This window comes from Mastigoproctus giganteus, chromosome 8, assembly GCF_048544385.1.
Source record: "Mastigoproctus giganteus isolate SK-2022 chromosome 8, ASM4854438v1, whole genome shotgun sequence".
NCBI lineage: Eukaryota > Metazoa > Arthropoda > Arachnida > Uropygi > Thelyphonidae > Mastigoproctus > Mastigoproctus giganteus.
This window is the reverse complement of record NC_143582.1, coordinates 176,598,632-176,613,419: the sequence shown is the minus strand read 5'-3', so window position 1 is coordinate 176,613,419 and position 14,788 is coordinate 176,598,632. Positions and strand designations below refer to the sequence as shown.

The 14,788-nt window shown below is 36.8% G+C and overlaps 1 protein-coding gene across 5 annotated transcripts in view; it reads left to right on the top strand.

Moving 5' to 3' along the window:
* The window catches only part of in (inturned planar cell polarity protein), a 349,766-nt gene that overhangs the window by 307,824 nt on the left and 27,154 nt on the right, over positions 1 to 14,788 (top strand). For all 5 annotated transcript variants that reach the window (XM_090379923.1, XM_090379921.1, XM_090379922.1 and 2 more), the window contains one exon: positions 755 to 858. In XM_090379923.1, the coding sequence (XP_090236049.1) occupies positions 755 to 858 (104 nt within the window). The remainder of the gene's footprint in view (positions 1 to 754; positions 859 to 14,788) is intronic.

Here is a 14,788-nt window from a genome sequence, read left to right as displayed (position 1 = left end):
TCACAACCTCAGTTTATTGACGACCAAGGGCACTAATCTAGGCTGTGCATCATATGATATGCATTGTTAGAAATTAAAAACCTGCAGTACAAAGTTTGCTTTATTTTTGTGGTAAGTGAACAGTTATGGCAAACTATTCTCATCTGTTTATTAGTGTCATTTTTGTTAACAAAAATAATGAATTTGCAGAATTTTTAAAAAATTACAGTTTTAACAAATCCTGAATTAAAAAAAAAAAAAAAAAAAAAAGAAAACCATAGAGAATCTGTAATTGTGAAAAGACTAAAAAAACTATTTTAAACCACAGTACAAGAATGAGATGGAGAAGGAATAAAATTGTGTCAGAAATGATGGAAATCTGTCTTCGATCTGGAGAGTTGGAATCTATGAAAAAGAGGCCTCTTCCCTATGAACTGTTTTTGTACATCCACCTCCAAATTTTTGAAATCCACATTACATATTGTATATTTTACAGATGAACAGATATCTGTTTTTTAGGATTTAGTAATAAACTGATAGAACATGTCAGTTTATTACTAAATACCACAAAATAAACATATATACCACAGTCATGCAGTAGAAATGAAGAGTCACAAATATAGGTGAAGGAAGGGTATGAACGGAGAAGATAGAAGTTTCACAGAGTTAATAAAAATTCATTTTATATTTAGCAAAAATAAACATTTTCTTTCTAAAATTAACTGAAAGATTTAAGCTTTCAACTGCTACTTGCTTTTTTTTTTAATTATAACAGGGTCCAAGATCTCAAAGAATTTTTGCAAGTGCCTTTGATTTGACTAGTCTTAGGAAAAGCTTGGATGATGCAGAAGATGAAAGTCAGAACATATCTGCACCAAAGTAAGAATTTATAAAATATTCAGTATACTAAAAGTAGTTTATTTAAAAAATGCAGTCCTTTGTTAATATTTCCAGTTTTGTTTGGTTTGGTGAATCAGTAATGAAGGCTTTAATGTACCAAGTCAAGGTTTGAAACATTAAAACAGGATAAAAAAGTTCACTATTAAAGTAAAATACAGTATCAAAAGACAAGATTGAATAAAAAGTATGAAAGTTGGGAAAACTAAAATATGTGTGAAGTGAACTGGCACAAGTTGGCCATTTTTAAAATGCAAGGATGTTAGACATATTATTATTACAACTGAAATTTGCCTGAGTATAGAGGATTTAGGAAGTTGGGAAAGTTAAATGAACTGGTACAAGTTTGTCATTTTTAAAAATGCAGAAACATCAGATGCATTCTCTTCGTCAGCTAAAAACCGTCTGAATATAGAGGGCATGGAAAGATGTTTAAAATTAGTAAAAAATAGTTTTGAGTATAAGCTGAATTGATAAAAGTATCCACAGTTTTACACAGTAGGGAAGAGGATGGGGACACGCAGCCATCAACAAGAAAGAATGAATGAAATAGCTATGTCCATTGAAAAGTGGGGACAGAACAGCTTCATTTCTGTTCTGCTTTATGACATGAACTAAATTTCTGCAATATAATCAAAAGCTTAATTGATGTAGTTTAGTTTATCTTATCAAATACATGCCAATTGCAGTATGTTTGTGGTAATTTGGTTTGTAATCAACATATGGAACATTAAAAGGCTTGTTGATAAGGTGCTTTACTGATTTGGCTAGCTGGCTTGCTCTAATTCCACTGTGACTTGGAATCCAACAAAAATTAACAGCCAATCTGTATTCCAAGAGAGAGTGGTATTCTGCACAAAACAGTGCGAGGATTATAGTGATTACCTTGCAGAAATTGTAGTACTCAGAGAATCTATATAGAGTATACATTTTTTTATATTGCTCATTCTCTGTACTCCCAAAGCAAGTTCTATCACATGTAACTCTGTATTATAAATACTATATTCTAGATGTATCTGTTGAGATATAATAATGTCCAGAATTCTACATGAATTCTGACTGAAGACTTTGGTAAGAAATTCAGAAAATGGGTTCAAACTTAACATATTGCTGGCAAATTGAAGATGGTGTTTTGCCTTTTTCCTAGCTCTGAATAAAAGAAATAATAATAAAATTTATAAAATCAAGAAAATAATAAAATCATATTCTGGAAAATGGACATTCTAAAGTGGAAGAGGATGCTTGGAAAAAAGTGTGACATGGGTAAATGAAAGTCACTAATGAGATCCCGAATCTAGATGCCAAATCACTGTTCAGCTTTATGATAAGCATTATAAAGACCTTCCCAGCATCGCCTTTATGATGTTCACCAGCAGTGATTTCAATTTAAATGCATATTGTGGTGAAAGCAACTGATGTTTTTATGATAGGAATTAGCAAGGGCACATGATGCAAGAAAGCAAGCTTATATAGCATCAGCCAAAAAAAAAAAAAAAAAAAAAATCTAATTTCACCTATCCACTTGCTCCAAATGTTTGTCAAGTTCTGCCTTGAATCTATTTAAGCTATCAACTTCTACGACAGATGGAAGTTTGTTCCAGCACCATGCCCTCTGTAGCTGAGTGGTCAGGAGCGGGAGTGCAGTAGCACACTCTCTTTGAGTAGATTGGGGTTCAAGCCCCTGACTGCTAAATACGGTCATTCTGCCCTGGACCAGCTTGGAAGGTTATGGTCCATTTTCCTTCAACATGAATTGTTGAGGAGGCTTCCATCCTGCAGTGGATTGATAATGTCTGCTGCTTACCTTTTACCCAAATACACACATGCAGCTGCAACACAAAAAAAGTACATATCAGAAGGAACTCAAACTGAAATATCCATACCACTAGCCACATCCATATCCGACTGGACTTGGGCTGTTCTGGTGAGTCTGCAGCAGTCCCTTACAGAACATGTCAAAGACCAAGCAAATAATACCCTTTTCACGATACCACAGTACTACTCCATCCCATTCAGATACTGAGAGTTTGAAAAACCTTAACCCCTGAAAGACTTTAGTCACAGATATGGAAATTGATGACACCATCCTAGAAATACGTGCTGAGGAAGATATGGATACTCCACAACCAATATGCCCAAGAAAAGAGAAACTAAAATTGGAACGCTATAAACATATCGGCTCTAAAAAGTGGTGAGAAACACTTTCTACTTCTAAACCTAAATAATGGATCAGTTGATTCAATGGAACTTTAGAGGTGTACGTGGCAATATTGACTATATTCGCAATTTGATAATTCAGCATCTGTCTACAAGAAATGAATCTCTCTCTCTCTCTCTCTCCATCCACAAGTGATACTTTCAGTTAGAAACTATACACTGTACAAACATGACAGGATACATACATAGTTTATGTGGTGGCATAGCTATATTGATTGACAATAAAATCCCTTCCAGATGTATTCCCATACGAACCTCTCTAGAAGTAGTTGCAGTACACCTTGCTTTTGGAATAATGCTTAATTTTGTGTCAATATGTATCTCACCAAATCACACATGCTCACTGACTGAATTAGATGATCTTATCCTACAACTACCATCTCCTTTCTGTGTGTTGAGTGATTTTAATGCTCATCACCAGTTATTGGGGGTCGTTACAGACAACAGCTGGGGATGCACAATAGAGTCCTTTCTTGTAAAGCATAATGTCCATCACACACCTATGTCCATTTTCTGACAGATTCAACTTCTGCTATAGACCTGTCAATATGCTCACTCACATTATTTTTCCAGACTTCTATTGGATAGTTTTAGACAACCCATTGAATAGTGATTATTTGCCTATAATCTGTAAGCTCTGCACATTGAGAAACTTACCAGTAAGCGGCAGATCTAAATGGAAATTCTCTAAAGCTGACTGGATTAAATATGCATCTAGCATTACACTAGATGATCATATCATCTAGCATCAATATATAGATGATTACAGAACAGATGTTGGCAGTTGCTGCTGCTGCCATACTGCTAAGTTCAATAAAATTTGCAGACACATCAACTGCTGGTGGAATTCTGCATGGTGGAATCAGTTTTGAAAGAATCCGACCTTGTGCTATAAGTTTCTTGTAGTTTATGAGATTGACAGTCTCATGAACTACAAGAAACTTATAGCACATGCCCATTACATCAGGTGGAAAGCTAAGAAAGAATCTTGGATTTGGTTTTCCTCATCTGTCACTAAAGACACAGAATTAATCTGGCAGAAAATAAGATGCCTTACTGGAAAGTTTCCATCAATTCCTTCCTCCTTCATCATCTGTAATGGACAGGAGATAACTTTTCCTGAGGATATAGCAAACATCCTTGCAGAATCTTTTTCTCCCCATTCTGCTTCAACTGCATATGATCCATCTTTCCTAAAAGAGAAATTGGTAGCTGAAAAATATAAAATAAATTTTGAAATGAAGTCAGCCCTCTCTTATAATGAACCACTAACAATGTATGAATCAGAAGTATCTTTAAAGAAATGAGCCAACAGTGCACTTGGTCCAGATGGCATATATTACCTAATGTTAAAGAATTTAAATAGGAGAGTCCTAAAACTTTTCAGTCGAATTTATATCACACATGACTTTCCTATTTCCCGATGTCATTCAAAAAAATGATGTCGTTTTGTTCTACCCATTCCAAATCTAGAAAAAGATCAGTCAGACCCACATAATTATAGACCAATCTCACTAACTGCTTGGGTAATATTTTGGAAAACATGATACACAGTCATCTCACCTGGTGTCTGGAAACTCAGACTACTATAAACAAAGATCAGTTTGGTTTTTGTAAAACTGATCTACCCTAGACCTTATGTTAAAGGCCGAGGCAGATGTGCAGAATGCATTCATAAAGAATGAACATTTGGTCATTGCGAACTTGGATATAGAAAAAGCCTTTGAAACCGTGTGGCGTTACAGCATCCTTTGTGACCTACATGCCCTAGAACTGAGAGGACATTTACCATCATTAATTTAGAGCTTTTTAGAAGATCAAACCTTTCGGGCCCATTATCAAAATGTACTCCCCATGCAGGAGGAATGAGTACCACACTCTTTGCAGTTAGAATACACACTCTAACAACAGCCATCCTGAATTCTGTAGATACTCACCTTTGTGCCGATGACATCACTATCCAGTCACTCTCATATATGTATTCCACTGAAAGAGAACTCCAACTGTCAATAAATAAAATACAATCATAGATGTTGCGAAAAGGTTACCAACTGTCTCCACAGAAAACTTTTGCTATACACTTCTGCAAGAAGCAAAGAATGCACCCTGACCCTGAATTGCATTTGGGAAATCATACCAGTAAATGACAACATCAGATTCTTAAGTTCAATATTTGATAAGAAATTAAACTTCCTAAAACGCATACAATATGTATGAACTATTTGTCTGAAGAAAATGAATATCCTTAGAGTGCTCTCTGCAATGTCATGGGGAGCTGACTGATACTCTCTTCTTCACCTGTATGAAACCATACTTTTCCTTACATATGAAACCATAATCCGATCCCGGTTAGACTATGATGCACCTGTATATGACTCAACTAGAAAAGCAGCATTGTATTGTCTCAATACCATTCAACACAATGCCTTTAAAATAGCTCTGGGTTCTTTCCGAACATCACCAGTCTACAGTCTATATATCAATGCACATGAACCTCCATTATCCTTTTGGAGACATACTTTTCCTTACATATGCAGCCAAACTTCAGAGTTTTCCCTCCATCCTGTCTGGCCTTACCTCTTTAACCTGTCTTTTGTAAATTGCTACAGGAATAAACCAAATGAAAATAAACCCGCTGGAATGAGATTGAAGATTGTAATGCAGTATTGGAGTGTCCCACTAGACAATATCCACCTGGACACCAGAAAAATGGAGCCACTATGGTCCACATTCAACCTGTTATGTGATGACTTTTTTTGGAAATGGGGTAAACAGGCACTAGACAATCAATATGGACAGCAGCTACATTCAACTCGTGCATCAGCAAACAGACACTGTCGGATCTAAATGTAATACATGTGGAGGTGCTGCAGTGTTTCTTCCAACTTGTGTTATCTCCGAAACCTCCCCTAGCTGCAGTATATGTACCGCTGAACTTCATGCAATCAAAATGGCTATTGAACATGTCTGCAACATGAACTACAAGAGATGATAGTCTATACTGATTCCTTGAGCGTAATAATTTCTTTACAACACAAATATACTTACTCTCATCCTATTTTGAAAGAAATCAGAGCAAAGTTGATAAATCTCACAGAATAAAACACAGTGGTACAGTTCTGCTGGAATCCAGGGAAATGAGAAGGTTGATCAATGAGCTAAAAATCCATTCAACCCCATGTTTTCACTTGTCTCAGTTCCTTATGGACTGCAAACCTGTAATGAGCTCTTCCAAATAAAAAAAAATGCCACAATACTGGAAATCTAGTTCACAGTTAAGCAGAAGAGAAAATGCATATCCTTGCAAGGATATGCATTTGGGCATACCCATCTCATCCACCTTCATCTGTTGACAGGTGGGGATCCTCCTCAGTGTCCCGCCCTACTGAGAGTGAAACACATCCTCCTTTGACTGTCCCCACCATTAAGCTGCTCGATTGGAAAGTTTTAAATCTCTTCTGACCCAGAATAATTCATTAGAGATGAATCATATCCTTAGTGACAAAGCAAATCTGTCTGAACTATTTAATTTTTTTAAAACAAATTTATTTATATGAACTTTTCTAACTCTTGAGCAGAAAAATATTATCACAGTTTACATAATTACTGTGACGGGCACAATTGGCTTTAGTTGCCTTTGTGCCAGTAAACCCCCATTAAAACCAATCTATCTGACCCCAAGATGTGAAATAAAGGGCATGGAGAATGTTTATGTCCTTTGTCCACAGTTGGTGGACATGCCCAAGAAAGGACTGCTTTTACTTAAACTTTGTTTTTGATTCAACTGGAATCAATATTACTAGCTAATGTAAATTCACGCAGAATGAAGGTTCCACTTGTAAAGAAAGAAACACTATTAAACCAAGAAACTAATGCAGCAGTTAAAGCTATATTATTATAACAGTTCAGGTTATCAGCTCTGTGGCAAGCATTATAAAGGGCTTCCCAGCATGGCCTTTATGATGCTCAAGAGCAGTGATTTCAATTTAAATGTATATTGGGTGAAAGCAGCTGATGACTCTTTGACAGAGATCTTTTAATTGGTCTCAGCATATAAATTCTAGATTGGAGAGGTATAGATGGCTATAGCTAGTCATTGAAGAGATCTCTCTCACTCTCTCATGGAGACATATGGGAAAGGAAAGCCATGGAGAATGTTTATTGTTTGCCTAGAGTTGGTGGATGAGCTTAAGAAAGGTCTTTTAGAGTCAAACTTTGCTTCTGATTTAACTGGAAAACTGTAATAGTATTTCCAGCTAACATAAATGCATGGTCATAGTGAAGATTTGTCTTGTAATAGAATTGAACACATACTGTTAAAAAGAAAAAAACACTGTTAAACCATGAAACTAGTATAACAGTTCATGCTGTAAGCAGGGTGTCTTTTCCATTAGGTGCTGTGAAAAATAGGGGCACAAAAAATATAATTCAAATAGAATTTGACGATTTTTATTCTAGCAATGAAATTCTGCGAATTAATATTTAAATACGGATTTCTAAGACAAATTCTTTCTTTTTCTTTAACATAACTTGTTTCATTAACAAGTGTCATCAAAGTTTGTACTGAAAGTAAGTTTGTGCTGGAATAAATGTTGTGTAAATAACTTTAATGCCAAATTTATAGAAAAGCTTTGGAATTTAAAAAAAAAAAAAAAAAAGATTTAATGCAGTGGCATTTTAATGTTTGACATAACCTAAAAAGGCCACAGAACGAAGAATACCTAGAGCCTATGAACACCAAAAGATGTCCCAAGGTGCAATTCTGCTACCTTGATACCAAAATTTCTCAGCATTCAAAACAGAAAAAAATCATAAAATTAAAGAACAAACCCCCAGAGAGAGACACCCAAGGAGATGCACTGTCACACTTACTAAAGGAAGAGTACCCCATCCATGATGAATAAAATAGAAGGGGGAAACCCATGAGTACTTCTTTGGGGGAACATTAGCCCTTGTGAATCGAAAAGATCATATGTCAGTAACTGACTGCCATCCAGCAAAGTCCTGCAGATGTTCTTATATGATCAAGATGCAGAACAAAAAATAAAGACCAAACCCAAACTTAAAAACATAAATGTAACATGGCTACTGCCTTTTGTAGTTTAAAAGGATTATTTCTTCATGTGAACATCACTAATGTGATCTTCCCTGAAGAAGTGTTTCTTGTAGGTTGTGTGTATTTTACTCTACCTTTGATAGGTGTGAGGGTGCATCACCTTAGGCAGAGTCATTCATTTGCATTGTTAGAGGTGAGAAATCCAGTAGTTCTTTAGTTTTATGATTTTTGTTTTGGATGTTATGTGGTATCTTGGTTTCAAGGCAGCAGAATTGCACCTTGCCAGTATAATCTTAACAGTTGCAATCATGTGTTATATTACTTTTGTGGTTTAATGGTGTTTCTGTCTTTAATTAAGAACATAGACTAGACAAGATCCTTTTTAATTAAGGATGTGTGACAAGAACCTTAAATCCATTGTATAATGCCCATTTACTGGGGTGATTGGTGGCATGCTGCAGTTATCTTTCTGTGATTCTTATGCTACAGACTAGCCAATAATAATAAAATTGTCAACACAAGGAGCATTGGATATGGATTGGATGTGTGCGCGCCAAAGAATTTTGGGACACACACACTTTTCTCTTTATACCCATAACTGAAATACTCATTTAGAAAAAAACATTTTTAATTAAAGAGGGTAAGTTGGGGCTACATGAAATGCTTTTTAGCATTAGCATTAGTAGAGGCATATGATGCAAGAAAACAAGCTTATATAACATCAGCCAAAAAAAAAAAAAAAAACCCTTCCCATTTGCTCCACATGTTTGTCTAGTTCTGCCTTGAACTTAAGTTGGACTTAAGGAAATTTCCTCACATCAATTCTACAGTTGTCTTTCCTCGATTTGAATTTATGTCCCCTCAAGTGAATAATCTGAGCAAGGGGATGAATACCATCAGCATTGAGCTTGCTCAAACCATTCAAGGTTTACCTTTTACACATCAATTAGATCACCGTGCAGGTGCCTAGTCTCTAGACACTGCAATTTGCAGAACTTAAGCCTTTCTTGGTAACAGCAACCCTTTGTTCCACTCAGCAATCTCGTTGCCCTTCTCTGTACTCGTTCCAGCAACTTTACATCCTTCCTTCTTAAAATGAAGCCTCCAAACCTGTATGCAGTACTCAAAGTTTGGCCTGACCATTGCCTTATACAAGGGAACAATCACTTCCTTATCCCCACTAGCAAAATTCCTGTATATCATTGACAAGGCACCATGAGCTACTCTTGCAGCTTGTCTGCACTGTTCAGAAAACTCATATCTTATTGCACAATTATCCTAAGGCCCTTTTCATTCTCCACTATCCTGAGTGAAGTACCACCCAGTTGGTACGTTACTCTGGGGTTACTGCTACCCATATGCAGTACTTTATTGTCAATGTTAAAACTTCAGTTGCCACCTCTTAGCCCATCTACTCAACTTTTCTAGATCCTGTTGCAGTAGCATGCTCTCATTAGTGTCATTAACAACCCTGCCAACCTTTGTATCTCCTGCAAACTTAGACATTAACCCTGATATACCTTCATTAATATTATTGATAAATGATATCATGGAAAACAACAATAGGCCCAACACCAAAAACCGGGGGAGTCCACTGTTAAGATTAGTCCACGAAGAGCAGCGGACTAACCTTAACAGTGGAGTGGAATTTATTGCCACTCTCTGTCTTTTCCCACTCAAACATCCTTTTATCCATTGTAGCAATATGCCCTTAATGCCTACTCCAATTTGCACAGTAGTCTTTCACATGCAATAGTATCAAAAGCTATCCTAAAATCCAATTATGTGATATCAAAATAATTTTTTTGCATTCAGTTCCATTGTGACCACATCCTAGTATCCAGTCAAATTTGTCAGACAAGAGTTCCCCTTAAAAAACCCATGCTGTGTCTGAACTATACTGCAGTCTCTAGGTGATCCTGCATTGCTTCTTTAACCAGTGATTCCATAATTTTCCCTGGAATAGAAGTTAAACTAATAGGTTTGTAATTACTCACACTTTGATCCCCCTTTGTGTGAATTAGGGACACATTTGCCATCTCAGGGGATCTCCCCCAGTCCATATCCTCCCCTGAGTCCAAGGAAGCTTTCATAATTATGGCTGAGAGTTTCCTTTAATATAACTGGATAGATTCCATCCACTACAGGTGCCTTCTATATGTTCAATTTCTCCTCCACGTTTTTCTCAGTTATTACAAAATCGTTTACATCCCTGCCAGAGTTTGATAAGCTTCTTGCCTCCACTTCCCTGCAGACATTCTTCATGTGTGAATGTAGGTGCAAAATACTCATTCAGTTTGTCAGCTACCTCAGCAGGTTCATCAACAATCGACCCGTCAATGTCAAGTGGACCAATCTGATTCATCCTCTTCCTTCTAGAGTTTACATGAGTAAAGAGGTCTTTGCTGCTTTTCTTTGCATCATTTTCCAAGGATTTCTCATAATCTGCCTTCACTGGACTAACCTCCTTTATGACTTGATTGCAGATCAGCTTATATCTAACATAGTCTTCTGTATCACCTGATAATTTATATGCATCCCATGCATTTTTCTTATCTGCTACGAGTCTGAGTTCATCTGCCATCCATTTAGGCCTAAACCTTGAACAGTATTTCTTAGTTGGTATGAAATGCCTAGCAGCTTCCAAGATTATTTCCTTGAATGCTTTCCATTTAGAATTTGCTGTTGGTAACATCATTATTTGGTCCCACAGTACGGTCAGTCCTTGTATAGCACAATAGTTGCGTTCCTATAAACCCTCGTGCAATATAAACAACAGGCCCTATGGGAAAAATAGGGTTAGTTCCCGACCACCCAAGATGAACACACATTTGTAACCAAAACATTACCAAACACAATAAATAATCATAATTAATCGAACTATGAATTGGTAATGTTTATGTATTTTATTTTCGTAATAAAATACTTACATAAAATACATACTGTGGTATTTATTGTAATAAAATATTGCTAATGCTTTTGCTTCTATTGTAAGCAAACTTGTTTTTTGTTTTATTTTCTATCCAAACAGATGACAGCCGTTCCATCTCTTCCAATTCTTTGTGTCTTGATCTAATGGATTTTAATTACACTTTGAGTTGTTCCTGCTATGAAAGTTGTTTTTATTTTCTCTGCATTCTTTCTAAATCTTGGCATTGCCTCATTTAGGCCTGTAGCACTTTCATTTTGCTCAAAGTGTTTCACAATTTCAAATTTTTTCTCTATGGCTAGTCCGACAGAGGCGGACTAGCCATAAGCCTTACCAGGAAACACCGGTGGGTCGGAGGCCAGTGTGATTTTGGCCATAAACCATAGTATGAGGCCACTGCAGATTTTCCCGGGTATGAATTTTTGACTCAGTCCGCCTCTGTTTATTGATATTGTTTTTCTTTTTATCTCTGAATCTGTAGTGTCTTCACCAGGATGTTTCCTTTTCACACCTTTTAAGTATTTTACTCATTTTTAGGGAATAAAGCACAATTACAAAATGAGGAGGCACGCTTGATACACAAACAAAGCTGCGCGCATGTAGCAACTGAATAAACAACACCGTAAAGGCAGAGATACACTATTAACACCTCACATTTTACTAAAGCACATTTCTGGGGGTTACTACCATAAAACAAAAATAATTTCCACTTGTGTTTCTGCTAGTGGAATCTGTTATAAACTGGTAGTAAACTTGATCTAATGGCATTTGCGATATTGCGATAGCTGGAATTGTGTGGGTTTTTACCTTATTATGGTGAAATGTGTTTCCCCTTCACTGATATATAAAAAAACATAAATACATTTTCAGAATCTTTTCTTCATTCCTATCGCGTTGCATTCAGTTGGTGTGATTCCGCGTTCGACTGCCATTTCTTGTAAACACAAAGGCGAATCGTGCATAAGCGAATTCGGTTCGTGTTATATACGATATCGTTCCCCTATTTATAAATCGTGTATGATCGAATTCGTGTAGTGTAAACACGTGTTATACGAGGACTGACTGTATAGAATTTAAAAATTGTCTGAGATCGCCATAGTCACCTTTATGAAAGAAAAAAAAAACCCTTCCCTTTATCCCGATGGTAGTTACATCTTTAAGTAAATCCCACATCAGCATACTGTGATCACTGCCACCTAGTGGTTTCTTTATCTGCAGTTTCTTAATGCATGAAGAATCACTGCTGATAATCAGATCAAGAGTATTACTCCCTCTAGTTGACTTTCGAACATGCTGCTGTAGAAAACAATCATCCAATTAATCCACAAAGCCATGTGCGAGTGACCAACCAACAAGTTCCAGTCAATATCTGGGAAGTTAAAATCCCCAATTATAAGACAATCTGATTTACTTGCCCACTATATTTCTCTGTACATCATTCATTATACTCATCAGAGTCATTATGCCTTTAACACATTTCTATTCTCAATTTTGCTTTCCCAGTGCTTATGTCATGCCAAACTGAATCAACATTACCACCGTAATGTTGATTCAGTGAAAGGCCGCCGTAGCCTAGTGGTTAGACGCGCGGGTGTCTAAGTACACGTGCCTTGAGCGACCGGGGTTCAAGCCTGTGACTACTGAATACGGTGCTGTTTCTTGTATTCAATCTATCATTGAAACTCCTCTGACCGTTTGATCGTCCCGGAATATAAACAGAAAATTTATTTATTTATGTTCGCTGGATGCACTTCCTTAGATTTTGTGCTTCTTAACAGCATTGGATAGTTAAAAAACCTAACCCCATCCCTTCATATCCTTTCTGTACACATTGTACTCACCATATTCCAATTCTGCATTCCTTATATCTGTGTGACACCAAAAATATCTGCCTTTTTTGACTTGACCAGCACCTCAAATTCATCAAATTTATTTACTAAACTCCTAGCATTGGTGTACATGCAAGTATACATGCACCTGTTCTTACTCTTAGTTATCCTAACACAGCCCACATATTTACTTTTTCCGTGATAACTCCCGGTAGTCCTGGAAATCCTCTGCACCTTGCTTTCCAGGCTGCTTTGCATTTCAGCAGAAGTAGTGCAAGAATTACTTTCACCTCTGCCTGCATTCTCTGAATCCCCCCACCAAGTGAGTCACCTAACACTGCCTTGATAGCATCAGCAAATATTCCTGCAACCTTTCTCTTTAAGTGTATCCCATCCTTGTAGAAGTAGTCTCTCCCGTTAACAAACTCAGACTGTGCTGTGAAAAAGTTTACCCCACGAGCCTTGCACAATTTCTCCTGGGCCGAATTGATTGACAAGGCTCTCATCATATACTCTCTTCTATCGTGTCTGGGCAGAATTGCAATTAGTAGAGGCATATTATGCAAGCTTATATTTTGGCATCAGCCAAAAAAAAAAAAAAAAAAAAAAAACCCTGCCATTTACTCCAAATGCTTGTCTAGTTCTGTCTTGAACTTATTTAAGTTTCTGACTTCTACAGAACTTCTTCTTCAGCCAAAAAAAAAAAAAAAAAAAACCCTGCCATTTACTCCAAATGCTTGTCTAGTTCTGTCTTGAACTTATTTAAGTTTCTGACTTCTACTACAATAGATGGAAGTTTGTTCCCACTATCAACCACCCCCTGGCTAAAGGCATATTTCTGCACATCTATTCTACAATTGTCTTTCCTCAATTTGAATTTATGCCCCCTCAGGTGAGTAATCTGAGCAAGAACTCCATCAGCATTGAGCTTGCTAAAACCATCCAAGGCCTTATACACATCAATTAGGTCACCTTGCAGTTGCCTAGTCTCCAGATGCTGCAATTTGCAAAACTTAAATCTTTCTTGGTAACAGCAATCCTTCGTTCCACTCACGAATCTCATTGCCCTTCTCTGAACTCGTTCCAGCAGCTCTACATCCTTCCTAAAATGAGGCCTGACCATTGCCTTATGTAGCGAGTTGTTTTTGTTTTATATATATTTATCCCAGCCACACTAGTTAATATGTGTGGAGGTTATCCTCCTACTCCTACTGTTATCTTTATGTTTAAATTGCATCTCTGACTGCTTAACAGGATCCAGTTTTGATTTTTAAACAGATTAGATTGATATAACTCACACTAGGCACAAATATAATTTCAGTAAGGTTTAATGTAATAAATTCCAGCATAAAATTGTACATAATAACTTTTGTTATTTAACTCTTTTTTTTAACTGTAATTACACAAGAACAGTTATGCATAACAATCAGCACCTTTGCTTCACACTAATACCATGCTTTTACAGTAATTCCTTTTTTTAAAAAAAAAGGGTCCTTACAACTTCATTGGCATTGTCTCTTTCAGAGTTCAAGTAATTTTAAATCATTCAAATACAAATTACTGTATGCATCATTAGCTCACAGGAACACAGAGTGCCTTCTATGGAGTTCCTATTTAATACTTAATTCTGCTCCGCAGGGCTCAGATTCTTCCATTCCTTTTGGATTCGGGGGACCTTTTTTAGTGCTTCGTTTGCTTGTCTTCAGACCTTCAACTTGGCTCAAGTACTACCCGGATTCAAATATTTCATAACTTTTTGCAGATCAATGGACTGCGGCTTGTCAAACTCCACTCCAAAAAAATCTCTATCCTACCTTCCTCACACGCTGCTACACTACACCACACCACTGACCAAGACCCTCTCCCCAACAACAACAAAAA